This window comes from Parasteatoda tepidariorum, chromosome 8 (genome assembly GCF_043381705.1).
Source record: "Parasteatoda tepidariorum isolate YZ-2023 chromosome 8, CAS_Ptep_4.0, whole genome shotgun sequence".
In the NCBI taxonomy this organism is placed as follows: domain Eukaryota; kingdom Metazoa; phylum Arthropoda; class Arachnida; order Araneae; family Theridiidae; genus Parasteatoda; species Parasteatoda tepidariorum.
Window position 1 is genome coordinate 4,981,090 of NC_092211.1, and position 21,458 is coordinate 5,002,547.

The 21,458-nt window shown below is 32.5% G+C and overlaps 1 protein-coding gene across 1 annotated transcript; it reads right to left on the reverse strand.

Moving 5' to 3' along the window:
• Window positions 1–9,224: 9,224 nt before the first annotated feature.
• LOC122272703 (zinc finger MYM-type protein 1) lies at window positions 9,225–11,437 on the reverse strand. The gene is made up of 2 exons (XM_071184484.1): window positions 11,151–11,437; window positions 9,225–11,013 (listed from the first exon to the last, which is right to left on the reverse strand). Exon 2 carries the CDS (start codon window positions 11,010–11,012, stop codon window positions 9,225–9,227), a length of 1,788 nt encoding a protein of 595 aa, XP_071040585.1. The 5' UTR covers window position 11,013; window positions 11,151–11,437.
• Between the last annotated feature and the right edge of the window lie 10,021 nt (window positions 11,438–21,458).

Genomic DNA, 21,458 nt, shown 5'->3' on the forward strand with positions numbered 1-21,458 from the left:
GTATTCTACGGTTACTAAGACTTCATATAGTACTATAGGTACTCAAACTGATTCCCCGGCACAAACATCTACTAAAAATAAGCAGATTAAACCACCAACTCCAAAACCTAACTTTAACTTTACCATAGCATCAACATCTAATAGGACCACCTCACCTCCACCTAGTTAAACATCTAAAATAGACAAGTCCGAAAAGGCCCGACCTTTTCCAAAACAAATACCTTTAAAAAAATTACCCCCAAGTCAAAAACCTGGCTATTCCAGGAAGAAAAAAGCTGCAAAGAACATTCAACTTGCCAATCAATCCACTTCTTCTGCTTTACAGAAGATGGATTGTGAGGTAGAATTGTCTTTGCATCCTTCTGACGACGAATGCCTACTCGATTGACCTCTGGATAATGACGTTAACTTTCAATCATCTTTTCTTATTCCATAATGTCCATATGTTTCATATCATGGAACTGTCGCGGTTTGCGAAATAAGGTCTCTAATGTCAAGGGCATTATTTCAAAATATCAACCTGCATGCATTGCCTTGCAGGAGACACATTTAACGTCATCCAATGCTTTTAAACTGCGCAACTATTCTTGCTATCGGCAGGATTTTAATGACGGAAATCAACCTCATGTCACCTTTCATTATCAACTCACCTTTCATTATCAACCTCATTACAAGCTACCATAGTTCAAATACACATCAATGTTCTCATTACAGTCTGCTCTGTCTATCTACCCCCTCATGCATCCATTTCTCAAACAGATTTGAACTCATTGATACTTCAATTACCTTCGCCTTTTATTTTGCTCGGAGATTTTAATGGTCATAGTGAATTGTGGGGTAGTTCCGCCTCCAATGACCGGGGGCGTAAAATTGAACAACTCATCCACGACCATAATCTCTGTTTGCTTAATAAAGACGAAGAAACTTACTGTCATTCACCTACTCAAACCTTTCATTCAATTGATCTAGCAGTATGTTCACCTGCTATCTTACCTTTTATAAACTTTTCTGTAAGTGATAATCTTCACAACAGTGATCATTTTCCTCTCATTGTTTCATATTATACTTCGGTTCCCATGAGTTCACGACCATCAACTTTCATATTTCATCGCCCTAACTGGCCTCTATTTACAATGCTTGCTCAGATTACGGAGGATATGATAACTCGCAATACTATAGGTGCTGCTATTAATAATATAACATCTCTTATTTTCCAAGCGGCAGAAGAAAGTATTCCTAAGTCGTCAAGTTCGCTTCCTCGCCACCGCAAGCCGTGGTGGAATAAAGAATGCGCAGCTGCCTACAAAGAGCAGAGACGCTTGTGGAACATCTTCCGCCGTTATCCTAATAATCTTAACCTTTTGGCCTTTAAACGGGCAAAAGCTATTGCACGAAAGATCAGACGCAAAAGTCAAAGAGAATCTTGGTCCCGTTATGTCTCGTCCATAACATCTTCCAGACAAATCTGGTCGAAAGTTAAGAGAGCTAATGGCATATATCGCGAATTTCGACTTCCGATATTTAAGAAAACGATACCATGTATTCTTCTCCTGCAGACGTTTGTAATATGCTTGGTGATGCATTTGCTGCTGTCTCTTGTCCAGAGAGTTACAGCCCAGCATTTCAACACCATAAGCAGACCGTCGAAAGGAATAATATAAACTTTGCATCGCGTCGTCTCTGCCAATATAACAGTGATTTTAGTTTTGCCGAATTACAAAGAGCCCTTTATCGAAGTAAAAACACAAGCCCTGGTTTTGATGGTATTACATATCACATGCTCCACCACTTAGATCGGACGTCTTTGTCAAACGTCCTTGTTCTATTCAAAAGAATATGGACGGAACAAACGTACCCATCTGTCTGGCGTGAAGCAATTGTAATGCCTATTCTAAAACCAGGTAAAGACGCTAACGATCCAGTCAACTATCGCCCGATAGCCTTGACCAGCTGCCTTGGTTAAACATTTGAGCGGATGGTTAACTCTCGACTTGTGTATTACATTGAAAAAAAGCGTGGCATACCAGATTTTCAAAGTGGCTTCCGTAAGGGCCGGTCAACTTTAGACAATATTATTGAACTGGAATCCAGAATTCGTAACGCTTTTGTCCCGCGGAATCATCTTGTCTCTGTCTTTTTTGATATTGAGAAAGCATATGATCGGACTTGGCGTTATGGAATTCTCTAGACACTGCTTAACATTGGACTCCGGGGTCATTTGCCAATTTTCATCAGAAATTTCTTGCTGAGGCGCTATTTTCGTGTTAAACTTGGATCAACATTTTCTGATCTTTACGTTCAAGCGGAAGGCGTCCCACAAGGCAGCGTTTTAAGTGTCACATTATTCATCATGCATATTTCATCAGTTTTAAACTTCTTGCCCCCTACTGTCTCTGGCTCTCTCTATGTCGATGATCTACACATCTCGTGTTCAGGATCCGACATGAGAGTCATCGAGCGACAACTGCAATTAGCTGTGAACAAGATCTTAGACTGGTGTGATCAGAATGGCCACTCTCTTTCGCCATCTAAAAGTTGCTGTATCCATTTCTGCCGTAAACGCTCACTTCATAATGACCCTGACATCTCCATTCGAAACATTAATATAACAGTCGTGCAACACACAAAATTTTTAAGAGTCATTTTCGACAATAAGCTAACTTTTTTACCTCATACCAGGCTATTACGTAGACAATGCGAACAGAAACTGAACATTTTGCGTGTACTGTGTAATACATTTTGGGGAGCTGATCGCCTAGCCCTGCTACGCATATATCAAGCGCTGATACTTTCACGGCTTGACTATGCATGTGCAGTTTATGGCTCTGCAACCGCCTCCAATCTACGTATCTTAGATACCGTACACCATTCAGCTCTGCGCATTTGTTCGGGAGCTTTTCGTACATCTCCCGTTGAAAGTTTATACGTTGTCTGCAATCAAATACCATTAGATTTGCGTCGCATGAAGCTATCTCTCAGTTATTACTTTCGTATCATGTCCTCTACATATCATCCACTAAAGAATTGTGTTATTTCATCAAGCTTGGAGAGATTATATGCAGCTAGATCTTCTCACGTCCGTCCATCTTCTCATACCTTCATGGAACATTATACCATATCAATTTTATTCCCCTTTTATGATGTATAATAAATCTAATGTTGCACTCATTATCTACCAGCAACTATTCATTTCTCATCTTTACCAATATTCAGAGTATGTACCTGTGTTTACTGACGGATCAAAATCTGCGGGTTATGTAGGCTGTGGCGTCATTATCGCTGCTGATACCTATAGCTACAGAATCTCAAGTATTTGCTCCGTCTTTACTGCTGAAGCTGCTGCCATCCTCTTGGCACTGCGGCTGATTTCCACTCGTTCTAGAAGGAAGTATTGCATATACTCCGACAGTATAAGTGTTTTGAGGCAGTTGGAAAATTTTAACAGTGATACTCATCCGATTTTATGTTTTATTAATCACTTGTTGATAACCCTTCACAAAAATAGATTTCATATTTTATTCTGTTGGGTGCCGAGTCACGTCGGTATTCCAGGGAACGACTTGGCTGATTCGGCCGCAAAATCTGCTACCTCTGGTTTAACTCTATCTGTACCTTTCTCGGACACAAAAACTTATGTTCGACAGTTCATCACATCTGTTTGGTAACAACAATGGGATCTAAAAATTTATAGCAAGTTGCACTCTATAAAAACAGATTTTAACCCTTATCCTGTATTCAGTCTGCGGCATGCAGATGTAAAATTAAACCGTCTCCGAATCGGTCACACTCGGCTGACCCACCCTACATTTAATATTTTTATTTTACTACATTTATATTTTACAATACTACATTTATATTTTACAATTTTACATATACTGAAGTTTTACTCACTATTCATCATATTTTAATCATCTGCCCATGTTTTAACCGTCATCGTCTAATCTTTTTTGGTAGTTCTATTTTAACTCTTCAGGATTTGTTAGGTGACTCCAATCATCCTAACATTTTTGCGTTTCTACGCGCAATTGGTCTTATATACTGTATATAACTGTTTTATCCTATTCACAATTTTATTTGATTTTATTCATCTTTGAATGCAACTGTTTTATAATGCTTTACTACATTTACATTTTATCTGATTTTACTCACTTTTGAATACCTCTGTCACGTTGTATCTAGTTTTATAAATTCCGTGTGACTTTTAATGAGGAAAATTTGTAATATACATTTACCTTTATTTTAAAACCGTTCGTTTGGCGCAGCATGTCCTCCTTTGGACTTTGTGCCATTAAACCCCACATTCAATCAACCGTCGGTCATTTTCGCCAAATCCGATGTTATCGCCAAAGGTATCATCAACGCCAATAACCGCAAATTTTATCATATGGCTAGATTCAAGAATAATTCTATGTGTAATTATAAAGAAAAAATAGAGAGGTTGATTATTTTTATTACACATTCTTACACTTACATTTATTATTATTATTATTTGATAGATTTAATGTGATTCAGGTCAACGGAGTATACCAAGCTAACTAATATTATAATTTTATTTGAAGTTTAAAAAAATTCCTTTTGTGAGTTGCCTTGGATTGTGTTTTCGTGAATTTTAAAAGTTTTTTTGACTATGTAATTTATTATTAAAATTAGATAGCAACTTGTAAAGGCAATAATTTTAAAATAACGCCCACTGTATAAACTTTTGTATTAAAGCAAATACAAAATTCATTAAATAGTCAATGAGTTTTAAATTGTTTTTTTCCCAGAACGCAATGCCGAAATATCCTATTTGCGACCTGGAATGATGCGTTATTAGTCTATTCCGATCAGATGGTATTCCGAAATTCGATAATTTGCTTAAGCAGGAAGATCCGTGTTACAAGTCTAAAAAAATGTCATGTTCTTACTATTTAAAAAACTTGTAATATTAGTTTTTTTTCTAAGAATGTCATAGCTAATCATAGCATCTCCCCGTTTATTTCGAATCTTTTCGCTACAGTTACAGTTTAGTTTAAATTTCAGATATTTCTACTCTTAAAATATCTAACTATCTTTCAAACTATAAAGAAAAAAGTCAACTGTTTTTTTTTCAAGGATTTATTATTTTTAAAATAGTTATAATGCATATATTATTAATTAATATAGGGGAGAGTCGGGTAGCCCCGCCCACTGTCAATTTCATATGTATAGAATATTTTTTCAAGTCAATGGGCCATCGGACATTAATTGTTATATTAAAAAAAGATTATTTTCCAAGTTTCAAGTATTTATGCAGCTGTTAACATGGTAAACAATAGTTTTGAAAATATGTTGAATACAGTAGTCATGAAATTAAGAAAAATTGGTTGAATGTTTCGATTAAACTTCATTTTAATACTAAAAAATAATTTTTTCTATACATACCGCATTAAAGTATGTAGTCTTAAGTTTAATTTGCACAAGGAAAGAAGTCTATATGTGAAAAATTGTTCGAGTAATTACAAATTTACAAAAAAATTGGATTTCGGGTAGCCCCGCTCACATGAATGTCGGGTATCAACGACCAATTTTATTTCGTCGATAAATGTACGGTTGCAAAGATTATTATTTTATTACTTCAAATTTGAATGTTATAAGCATTTATAACAACAAATATTGTTGTTATTAAATGATAGAATTCACTAAAAGTATATAAATATGTAATAAATAAAATAATTTTGTGATAAAAATGATAAACGAGGTTTACCTATTGTCAATAGATTGGTCATTTTCATTTACACCTGAAAAAACAGTCAAAAAACATAATTTTTGTAACTGGGCGGGGCTAAAATTGTTCAAGATGCATATAATCATCCTACCATTGTTTGCAGAAAATGATTTCTCAGGACAATAACGTATTGTTTATGAAAATAAATTAATTGTAAAATTCAATAGCTTAAATTGTTGCTGAAATTACGAAATATATCCGATTTTATCACTATATTTTAAAACTCTTCAATGATATAGTATAACCACCTACACTCGGCTGACAGCGATCGTGTAAGTTACAAACATCAATTTTTTAAGAATTAGTTTTATTTTATTTATTTTTTTAAAAAAATCTTTTATATAAGATTTAAAACATTTACTTTTTTAACGCTACGGAAAAATTTTAATAAATCTATTTAAAAGAGTAATAATATAAATAATAATTTCTATATTTTAATCTATAAATAACTCCATATTTAAAAGAGAAATAATATAAGTGATAAATCTATATTTAAATCAATCAATAAATAAATTTAATTTAAATTGTGAAAGAGAGAAAAAACAGCGTCTCTGAAAGTAATCAGAAATGAGTGTTTGTTTGACATATTGTGGAAACCTTGGAGCAGGAATCGAAGCTGTAAACATTCTTGCTTTAACAGAGTTTTATAAACGTTTTTGTTTAAAATTCATGCTTTGTTTATTTTTTTACACTAATTTAAACTTATTGTGGTAGTTGTATATACTCATAAATTTTTCGAAATCTTTAGATTATTAATAGCAGAAAACCATCTTATTTTACATTTAATTCAAGCTTTGCCTAAATAAATTTAAAAATCAGGTTTTCTTAATTCGCTAAAAGATATTTTAAATAAAAATCAACTCTAGCTTAAAGAAACGCTTTTTCTGTCCAATGAAATATAACATCATTAAAACGAGATTTGAAAATAATTATTAATTATGACATGCATCGAGATTATTAATTATGAATTGCAATAAGAGAGAAATAAGCATAAGTTTTCTTGATTTAAAAAAATGCTGGAGTAATCCACATTTAATTTGTTTTTAGTTTTAGATTTATTTTTAAAGAATAGTATGTAAACATCTTGACATTTTCAGAATATTTCTGCTAACTACTGACCTCGGTTTCTTTTAGACGGGGGCCCCCACCAGGGGGGGAGGTGGGCGCACGATGCGCCCACTTAAAGCTTGGGGGGGNGCCCACTTAAAGCTTGGGGGGGGGGGAATTTTTACACTAAATAAAACGAATAGTTTGGGGGGGAATTTAGAATTTGCCCAAGAATGCGCGCAAGAGCTTGGGGTGGGGGTGGGGGCCACTGCTTTTAAAAGATTGCAACTTTTGTACCGTTCGTAATTTTTTTCAAAATTGTTTAATAAGTAATTTTTTTAAATAAAATATTGAAACAATATCACTTTTTCAAACAATTTTTGTAAAGTTTATTAAGGGTTGCTCATTGTTCAAAATAATGAAAGGTTTTCGTGCAAAGTGGAACACATTTTTCAACACAGACCAATTTATTCGTGACACTTGCCAATTTTATCTGACTTTGGATATGGTGGTATTTTTTTTAAAAAAATTGTTTAAAAAGCAATTTTTTAAAATAAAATATTCAAACAATATCACTCGGTCAAAATGTTTTGTAAAGATTATTAAGGGGTTGCTCATTGTTTAAAATAATTGAATTAAAGTTTTTTAATGGAATAAGCGCATTTTCATGTACTATTAAGTTAAGAAAATAGAAATACTTAAAAGTAGCACCTAGAAATATAACACCTAGACTTCTTAAACTCAGATTCCATAGTTCTACGGAATATTTTCTTTTTTCTTATGTTTTTTGATGAACTTCGTTTATAGCACTAGATATCGCATGTTTGCGTAGGTAAGCTCGTTTCTATGTGGATTTAGAATAGAATATTCTGGTTTTTGGTTACCATATGCTTTACATTCAATCCAATCAAATCAGATCCCTCAATACTTTTGACAATCAAGAAAAATTAAATTTTGCTTTTCCGCTGATCTCTGTTCAATTCAGTGGTCCAGAGCTACCGTGCCATACTATGAGAGAAATACCGCTATTTTTTTTTAAATCTTACATTTACAGTCGGCAGCTTAGTGAAGGAATTAGGTTAGCCAACCGGAGTGTTAACGCGATCAAGTGAAAATAATCCCGCGAGCCACTAATGGAATGTAATCGACATTTTAGTGATTGCTGATTTAATCAAACTAAACTCATTTAATTTTACAGTCTACTCTCGATATCTCAAAGTTGAATGGATGCTAAAAAATTTCGAGTTTTCGAGATAACAAGTTGAGGACCAAATTTGTTCTAAAAAGTAAAAAAAAAAAAAGCCTAAATCGCATTCTAAAACGTAGAAGCATGGGGTATCAGAATAAGTGCTATTAAAGATAATTGTATAATAGTTGACAATAAGTCTAAATGCAAAGATAACTTTATTACTGAAAGCAATACAAAAATAATTATGCATCAAATATAAAAGAATTCGTTTACAATAAACTTACATTAAAAGAGTTAATTAAAAAAAAACTCTACCATCGTGGCCTGGAACTTTTGCCGCCCTTTCTATTATAAGTCAATCAAATAGTGGTTTTTATAAATTAATACACATAAATAAATTATTAAGTTATTTAATCAATATTAATTAATACACAGAGTAAATTTTTTTAGACATATTTGTATGCACTCGTAAACATATTTATATAATATCTACTCTTCTAGCTTTCATACTAGAAAAATCGTGTATAATGCTCTCAAAATTTATATTATTTGTAATTTCTTGTTCTATTGACAATATTGCAAGATTTTGTAGTCTTAATTGACTCATTGTAGAACGAAGATAATTTTTTATCAACTTCAATTTTGAAAAGCTTCTTTCGCAACTAGCGACACTGATTGAAATTGTTAAAAAAATTCTTAACAAAAAATTACAATGTTGGGAACAGAATTTTCCAACCTATACTGCTGAATAAATTTTAGGGGAAATAATAAATACAAGAGGGCCCTCCTCCCCGTTTTTCCAATGTTTTGCCTCTTCTTTTAGTGTAGGTACAGCCATAAAAACCTGGATCCTTTTTCTTTCAATATGGAACTGTTCTTTATCAATGTCAATCAAGTCATTTATTTGACATTCAAATTCTTCATTTAGTAGGTTACACGGTATTATGCACGAATATTTTCTTACAAGGCCATGCAACTGATCGAAGCGTTCTTTTATTTCCTTTATAATTCTGTCCATAGATGAAAACATTTCTCTTCGTACTTCTTCTTCTAAGGATAGCCCCACGTCTCGCGAATTTTCCCCACTCATATTTTTTCTCCTTCTAACTCGAAGCTCAGTCGATATCTCCAACTCTTCACAAATTATTTTGGCTGCTATAACAGCGTTTTGTACTAGCGTATCTCTTTGTTCCATGAAATGTGTTTGCAAAGAATTTAGTTTTATATGGCATTGGTGGACATTTAACCCTTTATTTGCAGGTATTTTTGAGCGTGATTAATTTCCAAAAGGACGGGTTCCCATAAATGAAGGTAACATAGAAAAGAAAAAGATTGCATAGAATTGAGTAATACTCCAGCATCTGATCTCGTTTTACTATTTTCTTCTTCAGATGTCAATTTTTCCAAAACGCTTAAAATGTAAAAAAAATGTTTTTTTACTATAGTTACCGCGGCAGCTCTAGCGCTCCAGCGAGTTTCTACACTGCGTTTAACACCTTGACCAGTGACAGAAAGTAAAACATTCCATCTATGAGTGGAAGAAGAAAACAACGAAAACAACTGTTCGATAGTTCCAAAAAATGTGATGGAATTGATAGCTGTAGAAGCTGCGTGTAAACATGCCAGGTTTAAAGAATGATTTGTACATGCTACAAATTCTGCATTTGGATTTATTTCTTTAATACGAGTTTGAACACCGCTGTGCTTTCCTGCCATGACGGCAGCATTATCATAAGCCTGTCCTCTGCAATTTTTTATATCTAAACCGTCATTTTCTAATTTCGTTAAAATCATATCTGTGATTTCACCAGCAGTTTTTCCTTTAGTTTCTACAAAGTCAATAAACGATTCTACAACTTTAACTTCGCTACCATCAATAACTACATATCTAATAATTTGACTGGTTTGATCTTTGTGTGAAATGTCAGGAGTGCTGTCAAATATAATACAAAAGTATTTAGCCTGCTTTATTTGATCCATAATTGTTTTTCTGACTGCGCCTCCCAATAGCTCTATGAATTCGTTCTGGATCTTCGGCGACAAATAAGAGATACTATATTTATTACCCATCTTAATTTTTACTACGTGTTCTCGTAATACTGGGTCGTACTTAGCCAATAAGTCAACAAGCTCAAGAAAATTTCCTCTATTTTCCATTGAATCGATGTTTTCCTGATGAACACTTTCACGATGTCCTCGAAACGCCAAATTTTGTTTTGCTAAGAATCTAATTATATCAAGTATTCTTGTTAGAATTTCCTTCCATTTTTTTATTTCTTTATCAATATTCTGTTGTTGTAGTTTGTCAATAGTTGCGCCACGTCCAAGTCTTATTTCTAATTCCTTCCATTTGGAATATGATCGAATGTGCAGTGGACTCACCTCATGTTGACTAATTTTGGGATTAAGTTTCCACCATTTGTTAAAACCATTTTCCGTATTAAAACCTGCTTGACAAAGATTATCAAACAGTTTGCAGCAGAAACAATAAATACTTTTCTTCGATGGTGAATATACCATCCACGATCTTAAGAGCTTTTCGCCATTAGGCAAAATTTGAAAAAACCAGTCCTGACTCAGTTTTCTTGTTTCACCTTTGGCTTTGATTGTATTATTAGGACGTTTTACTCCTTCGCTGAAGTCGGCGTCCAAATTTTGAATTGCAAAGGGACCTTGACGTACCAGAAATACTCTTGTATTGTCGTCAATTTTGTTAGGCCATAATCCAATATCTTTCATAGAAATAGACGGAATAATTTGTGCAGCAGATTCTTCATCAGAACTTGATGAACTTTCTACTTCTTCGCCAGTGTGTGAAGCAGGTCTTTCCTCTTGAACAACATTGGAAAATGTTTTTTCGCCTTCGAGGGCTGCTTCTTCGCCCGTATTTGAGGCAACAATACTAAAAGAACTAGAAGTTGACTTATGGGAGATATATTTGAGTAGTGCTCCAGTATTTTTAGTCTGTATTTCCTCCCTTCTCTTCCTTTTCTTTCTAAATGACGCACCACTTTCTTTTACTCGTTTCATCCTAGGGATATATAATAAAAATATAACTTGTCGAAATAAATAGTATATTATGTATAGAAAACGGCAAAGTCATTTTACTACTCTGAATAGCATTTAGAATAACATCTATATCTATAATACGTAATATAATATACTTACCTATAATAAACTCTCCAAATGCACTGGCACCCTAATAATTTGTTTCACTCTTCACTGTTAAAAGATTGAATCGCGAATGAACAAAATGGTTTATAAGCAATTTATCATTCCAAATACAATTCTTCAAAACGGACTGAGTATATTTATCTATTTGCGATTCCTGAAATTGTAACTTCGTCAGTATTTTTGTTTTGTCTCGTTTAGATTTTGTTGTTTGAAAAAGATAGTTCTTATGCCGGCGCCCTAATGCTTTGCAGACCTAGCAGACCGGCGGTCTGCTAGGTCTTCCGCCTCCCCGCCTAGACCGCCTTCCGCCGGCCCTGCTTTTCAAAAGAAAAATCGATTATTTAAAAAAATACTGATATATCACTTCAAAGTAATCATATAAACTTTTCAAAAGAAATGACATTTATAAACTGATATCAAAAAATTTTAGTTAGGAAAAATTGCCGAACAAAATCGTAAAGATCCTTTTACGAATACAACGAATTTTAATGAATACAATAAAATAAAATTATTATCTTGTTCTTGAATTAGAATTCAAAATTTACACTATAATGCATTTATATACACCGAGGAATAATATTCGAAATCATATAGTTAATCATAATTTATATAAACCAAATATTAAACTTATAATAATCATAATAATCATTTATTATTCAAGAAAGAAAATAAATATGAAATGAATAAGTTGCTTTTTACAACTATAAGTAAATATAAAAAATGCCGCCCCAAGGTAAGTGCCGCCNCCCCCCCCCCCCCCCCCCCGCCCCCCTAGGTACGCCACTGGCTCCTAGTCATCGCTTTTCATGTTCTCGGAGCATTTCATAAAACGTTTTAATGTGTTAGAAGTATTCAAGTATTTTTTCTTTGAATGCTGTGAGTTGATCGAAAAAATTCGTTTTTTACTTCGAAAAATATTCGACATAACAAGATTTTGATAAGAAACTCTTCAACATAGGAACTCAAATTGATATCAGATGGATATCAGCCTTTCATCCCTTCAGTGGGTCGATAAATGAGTACCAAGCATGCTTGGGAACTAAACACAGGGGGTTCCGCTTTATCAATAATAGCAATATTGTTAGGATTCGATTGTAACGGTTCCAGAAGCGTATACCGTTAGGTCAAGCACGAATGCAGCGGGTACATTTTTGGATAATTTAAATTGTAGTTACAAAGCAAAAGGAAATTTCCTTGCTTTCAAAAAGTTTTTGGAATAACCCTTTTGAACTTTTATAAAGCCATATTACTAATTTTAAAATTAGTTTTATCGTTTCAAATCATATGCAGTTTTTTAGTTCTTTAGATCTAAACCCTAAAAGACACGCATTTTATCAGATAAGTTAAAAAATCAGTTTTATCTCTGATTGCTGTTTACTACCTAAATTATTATATTTTCTAATATACTTTAGTTGTTTATTATATACTAAATACTCAGCCTGCAATATTATAAATGTCTTGGATAATTTGAAAACGTACGATAAAAATGAATGAAATATCTATCTTGAAGATGATGGGATTATTAAATATCAGGCATGTCTAACTTTTTTTCTATTTAAATTAATCATTGATGATAACACCGAAGATCAAAGAGCAAACGTAATTACATTGAGATATCATTTCAACATACAATGAAGCCATCTTATAATAAAATAGTTGTAAGTCATTAGCTATTAGCTTTGTAATAGTTTCGTGACTGAAAACTAAGAAAAAAATTTTAGTTAAAAAATTGGATGAAGCAAGTCGTTTGAAACATAATTGAAAAGAAAATTCATGCATTTTTTTTTAACGAACTATTAAAAAACGAATTAAATTTTTCTTCAAAAAATTTCTATTGAATAACATTTTATCATTTACATGTTTTATAATTATCATTTCATATAAATTCTGCATTTTCTATAATTACTATTCCATATAAATTTTTTAAAAAAAGTCTATTTTTATGGGGCACCATTAACAACAAATCGTCAGTCCTTAATTCGATCTGCTAACTGGGATTAACTTGTCTATTTGCAATTAAACGAGGTATTAGATTTACCTTAATTCATTAGAACTACCTTAATTCAAAAAAATGTTAGAACTTTTTACTTTATTTTTATTGTAATCAACTAAAAAGTGCCAGATAACTGATTAGCAGAAATAAATATGCGAAATATATGCAAAAATAACTGATTCTATATAAAGATATCTTTATTTACATATATATGAAAAAACTAGTTATATTCCTTGTTTAGTTTTTAAATTTAAATGTTTGTATTTTTGAAAATATTTGGCCTATTTCTTCTAAACAACTAAAATAGTTCATGCTATAAATATTTTAATTTATTGTATTTTGAGATATTAGGCGTACTTGTCATAGGTTTCGAAACTACCGTTAATTACCACTTTCAATTCTACCATTTCAATTAACTAAAATTTTCATTTAAGTTTTTAAATATATCAATAAAATATTTTGTAAAATACCGACATTTTTTGAATATTTTTCCTCGGATTGGCACACCTAGAAGACCATTAACATGTCAAAGTACACATAAGAAATGATGAAATAGACCTTCAGCCGCGATTTTCTTAAGAATAAGATGAAAATCCTAAAAAGAGAAAAGCAAGATATAACAGAAGTTTCGTCAGTGGTCGGAACAACTTAATTTCTTTTAGTTAACTGCAACTAATTTATTAGAATTGCTAATGTGCTAAATTTTGATGTTGAAGGGAAAAAGCCTGAATTAATTTATAGAATTTATCTATTGCTTATGAACTTAAAAGAAGCTTTTAATAACACAATTGAGCGAAGACGGAAGTGAAGTAGACGTACAACACGATGACATTGAAACCCAAATACTTATCGAGTAGTAACAAAACAAAGAATTTGATTCTTCGAATTACTTTCTTTTAAAAGAAATATCATCTTCAATGCTTCTGATTCTTATGGGATACATTTGTTTTTTAACGATGTTGAGGACGCGTTTAATTTTATTCCGGATTTAAGTGATACGCAGAAAATAATATTTTGTAAAACTTTACTTGACGGATCACGCAACGTAATTTAACATCGTGGTTATTGTTTAAGAATGCTTTATTAAATGAGTTTAGTCACCAATTAAATGCCGCCGAAATTCATCGTCAATTAAGTAATCGTAAAAAAAAATCTACACGAATCTTTTATGGAATATTTTTTTGCCGTACTCGCGTGTAATTGTAAAAACCCAATAGATGATTTTTCTTTATTTAATTTTACTATTGACGGTATTCCCAATTCCCCCGCTAATAAATCCATTTTGTATGGCGCGAAATCTATTCCTGAATTTAAGGATAAATTGCGTATTTATGGAAAAAATAGTTAATGATAGAAACAAAAAATCTTTTTTCCTCGCTTTTCCCCTGAATTTCCCAAACGTGAGAGTAGTAATTTAGTACGTGACAATGTACGAGGATATGATTTTCAAAATGATTTTAAGTTTGATAAACAGAAAACTTGTTATAATTGTGGTGTGACTGGACATATGTCACGTTTGTGTCCTGATAAACAACGAGGTTTGAAATGTAACTTAAGTAATGAAATGTAACTTGAAATGTAACTGTAAGAAATTTGAACATATTGCTTCTAAGTGTAATAATAAACCTATTAATCAAACTGCAATTACACATCTTTGATGTCTAAAACAGTTAATGTCAATAATACTTCATTTAATGCTCTTATTGATACTGCATTAAGTAGAAAGTCTTGAGAGGCTTGCATCGGTATTCTGCTTATGGGTTAGAGATAAATTTTTCAAAATGTACATTTTTAACTAGAAAAATACAATTTCTCGGACATATAATTGTAAAATGTACCCGTCACCTCAAAAAATTAAAGCTGTACTTAATTTTCCCGAACCCAAAAATAGAAAGGATTTACAATCATTTCTTGGTCTAGCTAGCTATTTTCGAAAATTCATATTAAAATTCTCTATTATTGTGCACCCTTTAACTGAACTTTTGAAGAAAAATCGTGAATTTAAATTTACCGAGAATGAAATACAAGCATTTAGTAGTTTAAAACTTAAATTGTCTTCTCCACCCGTTCTTAGTATTTACAATCAAAACGTGGATACTGAAATACATTGCAACATATTATAATCCAAAAAACGTTAGAAGATAATGCGGTATATTTTATGAGTAAGAAAACGTCTGATGCCGAAGCAAAATACAGCAGTTATGAGCTCGAAGCTATTGTACAGGCTTTAAAAAAAGTTTATTTTCTAGGGAAACATTTTAAAATTGTGACCGATTGTTTGCGATGACATTAAATAAAAAGGATTTGTGCTCTGGGCATTACAGCTATTACAGGATTGAACACCGTTCTAAAGTGTATATCATGTTGACGCGCTAAGTAGATATCCCATTATGATAGTCTCATTACGAAAAGCTCAGGAAGACGATAGTGAAACGGTTAAAGAACTTTTGAAAACCCTATGATGGCTTTTTTCTTAAATCTGGCATACTATATAAATTTGTTGATGGTGAAGAACTTCTTGTCGTTCCTGAAAGTATGCATTATACGAAATGCTCACAAACATTATTATTAATGGCGGGAACTTGGAACTATTGGCCACAGAACTGCTAACTCCCTTTTCGTTACCCAGTGGGCTCGCCCACGTCACACTACCACAACCCGTTTATAAGACGGATCACATTCACATAGATAGAGAGAAAGAAGCATCCATGCCTTGCCCGGGATTCGAACCCAGAACCTTTCTGATGCAAGGACAGTTCCCTGCCCCCTTACACAGGCCGGTCGGCTCGCGGACATTATGCCTCTAAGCGTACTGGAGTATCATTGAAACATCAATTCCATATCCCTAAAGTGAAAGAAAAAATAAACCGTTTTATTAAAAGCTATGTTCCTTGCATTTTAATAAATAGAAAGTGTGGAAAACAAGAAGGACTATTACATCCTATCGAAAAAGAATCCATTCCTCTGCACACTTATCATATTGATCATTTAGGACCATTGCCTACCACAAACAAGAATTATAAATTCATATTTGCAGTTATAGACGCTTTCACAAAGTTTTGCTGGTTATACCCAACAGAAAGTACAGATGCTACTGAAGTTATTTCAAAGTTAGTCTCAAAAATATGTTTTAGGAAATCCATAACGCATCTGCATTTACTTCCAAACAGTTTCTTGAGTATCGCAGTGCTGAACAAATAGAACACTACCCTGTAACTACTGGTTTACCGAGAGCAAATGGACAAATAGAAAATTTAAATTCTACCATAATTTCTGTAATCTCCAAATTATCAATAGAAGATCCAAACAAATGGTACACTTACGTAAAAGACGTTCAGAAAATCATTAATTCTACTTTTCAACGAAGCATTAACNATTTGTTTCTCGTAGAGGATTGTGTTCGATTTTGTATTCAGATAATGCAAAAGCCTTTAAAAAGGCAAATAGTGAACTAAAAAAATGGTGGAATCAAATTAATGATCCTCAGGTAAAAAATATGTTTGCATCTAAAAATATTGTTTGGAAATTTATTGTAGAAAGAAGTCCATGGTGGGGAGGTTTCTGGGAACGACAGATGCGTACAGTTAAAACTTGTTTGAAGAAAATTATTAGTAAATTTTCTCTAACTCTTAAAGAATTAGAAACTGTCTTTTTGGAAATTGAAGCCATGATAAATTCGAAGCCTATTTCGTATCTATATAACGAACCCTCAGAACCTTCTCCTCTTACACCGTCTCATTTTTTAGTTGGTAAAAGATTAATGTCTTTACTTGTTGTTAAGTATAAACCTAATGATTTGATTGTAAATAGAGATTCATTAACTAAAATGTATAAATACCAAACACTATTGGACCATTTCTGGAATCGGTGGAGGAAGGAATATTTACTGCATCTAAGATCTGCTTATATTTCTTTACCACCATGTAAGATAACATCATTTGAGGTAAATGATATTGTTTTAATCAATGATGAGCGTTATCCCAGAAATATGTGGATGCTGGAAAGAATTTTGGAAGTGTATCAGGGGCGAGATGGGAACATTCGTTCACTTTTGATAAAAACCCCTAAAGGAGATATAAGACGCTCAGTTCAACTTGTAAGTAATTTAGAAATTAAGCCTTAAACAAAATGTTTATTGCAATGTGTAAAATATATATATTTTGATAATATGCATATAACGTCGTTGCCGAGTGGAAGGATTAAAACAGGTCTTAGGTCGGGAAGGAGGGTACAAAATTTATTTATTAATTATTAGACAACAGCAGTCATGAGAGTGAGTAAAAGTGTAAAAAGTGCACATGAAAAGTTGCGCTCCTTGGTTATATGTTAGGGAAAATCTTGCAAAGTAAAATCCGTGAAATGTCCTAATTTAGGAAAAGAGGGAACTCTTAGTAGTTGCTATTGGTTTATAAAATAGATCGAATGTTTCCCACACAGAGCAAAGGGAAAAATGTCCTGCTTTTAATTAAATGCATACTTGAGCCAAAAATAAATTTAAGAACAGGATGTGGCTCTTAAAAGTGTGAGAAAGTATTTCGATTAGAATAGTTAATTAGGATGAAGTTTTATAGCAAAGAAACTAACATAAAAAGATTAATTGAAGCTTTTATGTTACATGCATATGTTATAATTGTTTGTTTTATATTGTTATTTTAATTATTGAACATTCATTTAATTATTATTATTGCAAATTTCTGCTAAAGATAAATTTTTAATTTTATATTTTTTGGTATTTTATATTTTTTCAAATTTATGGTAAGTGAGCTCAAAAGAGTTCAGGTGGGGAGTGTTACAAATTTTTGCCTGACCAGAAGAGGGCGTTGAAATCACTCACTCATTATAATTCTGGAAAACACTTATGTGGCAGGCAATAGATTGAATTGGATGGCTCATTGGAGAGCCCCATTTCGTATCCTATATTTTTATTGTTACCATTATTAAATTATGGTTCCTTTAATTAATGCACCCATTCACCACTGAATCACGTTCTGCAACAGCCTCTAAGCGTACTGGAGTATCATTGAAACATCAATTCCGTATCCCTAAAGTGAAAGAAAAAATAGACCGTTTTATTAAAAACTGTGTTCCTTGCATTTTAATAAATCGAAAGTGTGGAAAACAAGGACTATTACATCCTATCGAAAAAGAATCCATTCCTCTGCACACTTAACATATTGATCATTTGGGACCATTGCCTACCACAAACAAGAATTATAAATACATATTTGCAGTTATAGACGCTTTCACAAAGTTTTGCTGATTATACCCAACAGAAAGTACAGATGCTACTGAAGTTATTTCAAAATTAGAGTCTCAAAAATATGTTTTAGGCAATCCATAACGAATTATTTCTGATGGGGGATCTGCATTTACTTCCAAACAGTTCCTTGAGTATTGCAGTGCTGAACAAATAGAACACTACCCTGTAACTACTGGTTTACCGAGAGCAAATGGACAAATAGAAAATTTAAATTCTATCATAATTTCGGTAATCTCCAAATTATCAATAGGAGATCCAAACAAATCGTACACTTACGTAAAAGACGTTCAGAAAATCATTAATTCTACTTTTCAACGAAGCATTAATACTATTCATTTTCAACTGTTATTTGGTACTGCTTTTAAAACAAAACGAGATCTGAAAATTACAAATATGCTGAATGAGGAAATTCAAGCCGTCTTCGTTAACAGCCGTGGCGAATTACGGAAACAAGCCTAACTACAAACACAGAAAGTCCAAGATGAAATCAAACGAACTTACAATCTTCGACGAAAACCATCTGCGTCCTTCAAAATTAACGATCTAGTGGCAATAAAACGTACACAATTTAGACCAGGATTGAAGCCGAAATACATAGCTTATTATATAATAGGCCTAATACGATAACAAAAATTAAACCTATAATGATACTTTTGATGTCGAAAAATGTGCTTTTTTTGATGGACCTTCTAAGACCAGTACATGTGCAGAATACATCAAACATTGGTCTGTTGATATTGCTGACATTTTCATCAAAACTCTTTATAACATTTTTATTTTTCCCAGAGATTTATTATTTTTATTTTAAAAATTATTTCTTTAATATTTTAATTATTAATATGTCTTTTGAAATCTTTTTCGGATGATGTACAAGTATTTTAGAATGTAAAATGATATTTAGCTATTATGTAAGTATTTTTTTTATATGCCCACCTGAGGGCAGGTGTTTCTTGTCGGATGGCCAATGTGGAAATCCAACCTCCACTGCAGCAGCGCCACCCCACTTTTGTAACACTTCAGCCAAAACATCTATTGTTATTTTTTATTACATTTATTAATTACAAAAGCGTAGTCATTTCAGTTATATTTGACGTCAACCTCCACACATATATGTTTAAATATAAAATTATTGCCGATAAACTTGCGCAAAACATGTCATTATTAAAAACACTACAGTGCGTCTAATAATTTGATCTAGTTATTTCAATCTAATAATATAATACTTGATATAATCAATATTCTATATTCATATTGTCTAAGCCAATTTTCGAATTTATATTATATATCGTCTAATTTTTCCCATTGATACATGAACGTAAACAAGTTCAAACCGGTTTCAGTAGCGTAAAATAAATAATGCTGTATAGATAATTAAGATTTTACATAGAATCTTATAGCGCGTCGAATAATTTGGCCAGGAACTATGTATGCATTTGGAAAAGTTACCTTCCTGACTTCCTGTTATTCCGCTACCAGTATTAAATACTCCCCACCTAAAAGGATCAAATAAGTATGAGTAAGAAAAGATGGAGAAAAAAAAACAGATATCAGAAGCATTAAACTAAAGATTAATAGTGATCGACCTACCCCCGGAGGAGTTTCCGGATAAGGGTCCGTTACCACGCGAGAACTAAACACTACAAATTTGCAGTAAAGTAAAATTAAAACTAATAAAGATTGATACACATTAGAAAATATCACAATATCGATTACGTGTAAACTCTAAATCAGGGGTGTCAAACTCAAAAGCTAACTTGGGCCAAATAAACAATGCTTAACTTTAGGTGGGCCGCAAAAAATCTATGTTCATGGAAACAAATATTTTTATTTTGAATAGTACATTGTAATAAACATATATAAAGTAAAATTATTGTTTACGTCCTGATGCGTAACATCTCTTCTCTGCTACTATCTTTACTATTTTGGGGAGAAATTTTATTAGCCGAGACTACTTTCAAAATTAACCCAACGTGAGCGTTATTAATACGATTTCGAACAGGAGATTTATTTCCATTCCTAACAGAAAATATTTGCTCTCACTGATAAGTACTTAATTAAAATAATTCTATAATACTAAATAATTTCATATGCGAATTTTCGAGTATTTTCAAACCTTGCGGTAAATATTCGTAAAATTCAGGCACACCCACTTCAATGAATTTTGCCTTCAAATTTGAGTCGTACTGAATCTCAATCACTTCCATTTGCATATAACTGAAAACAAACAAAATTTGTCTTCCAAAGAATTTAAATCTTTAAACCTTGTTTCAAAATTTGTTCTAAGATTTGAAATTTTTTTCTAGTTATTTTTGTTACGATGCAGTATCATCTAAATTAGATTTGTTCTTGTCGCACGTTGGGAAGTGCGTTAAATCTTCATTTTTCAGTCGCCTTTCCCAAAGAAATAGTTTATATTTGAATACTTTAATTATACCAAACATGTTTGTAATGATCTGATCCTTGCCTTGTAACAATAAATTTAAATCGCATTAGTGTTTGGTTATATCGACCATAAAAAGGAATCTTGCAACCATATTTAATCGGAGAACAAGCTCGTATCTTGATTTCTAGTATGTAAAAACTTACACATTTCTTCTTTCGAATCCTAGAATTGTTTGAGAACCTTGGGGGCAAGACAACCAACTTACCTCGCTGTAGTAGGATAAACCTGAATATGTAGATACTATCTAATTGATAGCTTAATGTGAAACGGACTCCATTTCAGCCAATTAGAATTTTATATTTTCGCGGGTACAGTTTAAAATAATCCGTATAGTTTATAAATAAAGTATATTATAATTTTCTATGCTGGTTTCGTTTCTAATTCACTTTTCCAAATTATTTCTACTCTGCTTCGGATATATTGACTGGGCCACAAAAATGTTCATGCGGGCCGCGAGTTTGACACCCCTGCTCTAAATCAAGTATTCTAAACCATATAGGAAAGTAAAAAAAAAATACGAAGTGGATAAATTAACGCAAAATGTGACCCCCGGATGTCATTGTTAACTAAAATTTTTAATCCATCTGTAAATAATTCTAGTCCTTT

Bases quoted from the DNA above. Each gene is read 5' to 3' on its own strand.
- LOC122272703 (XM_071184484.1), bottom strand. From the start codon at position 11,012: ATGAAACGAGTAAAAGAAAGTGGTGCGTCATTTAGAAAGAAAAGGAAG.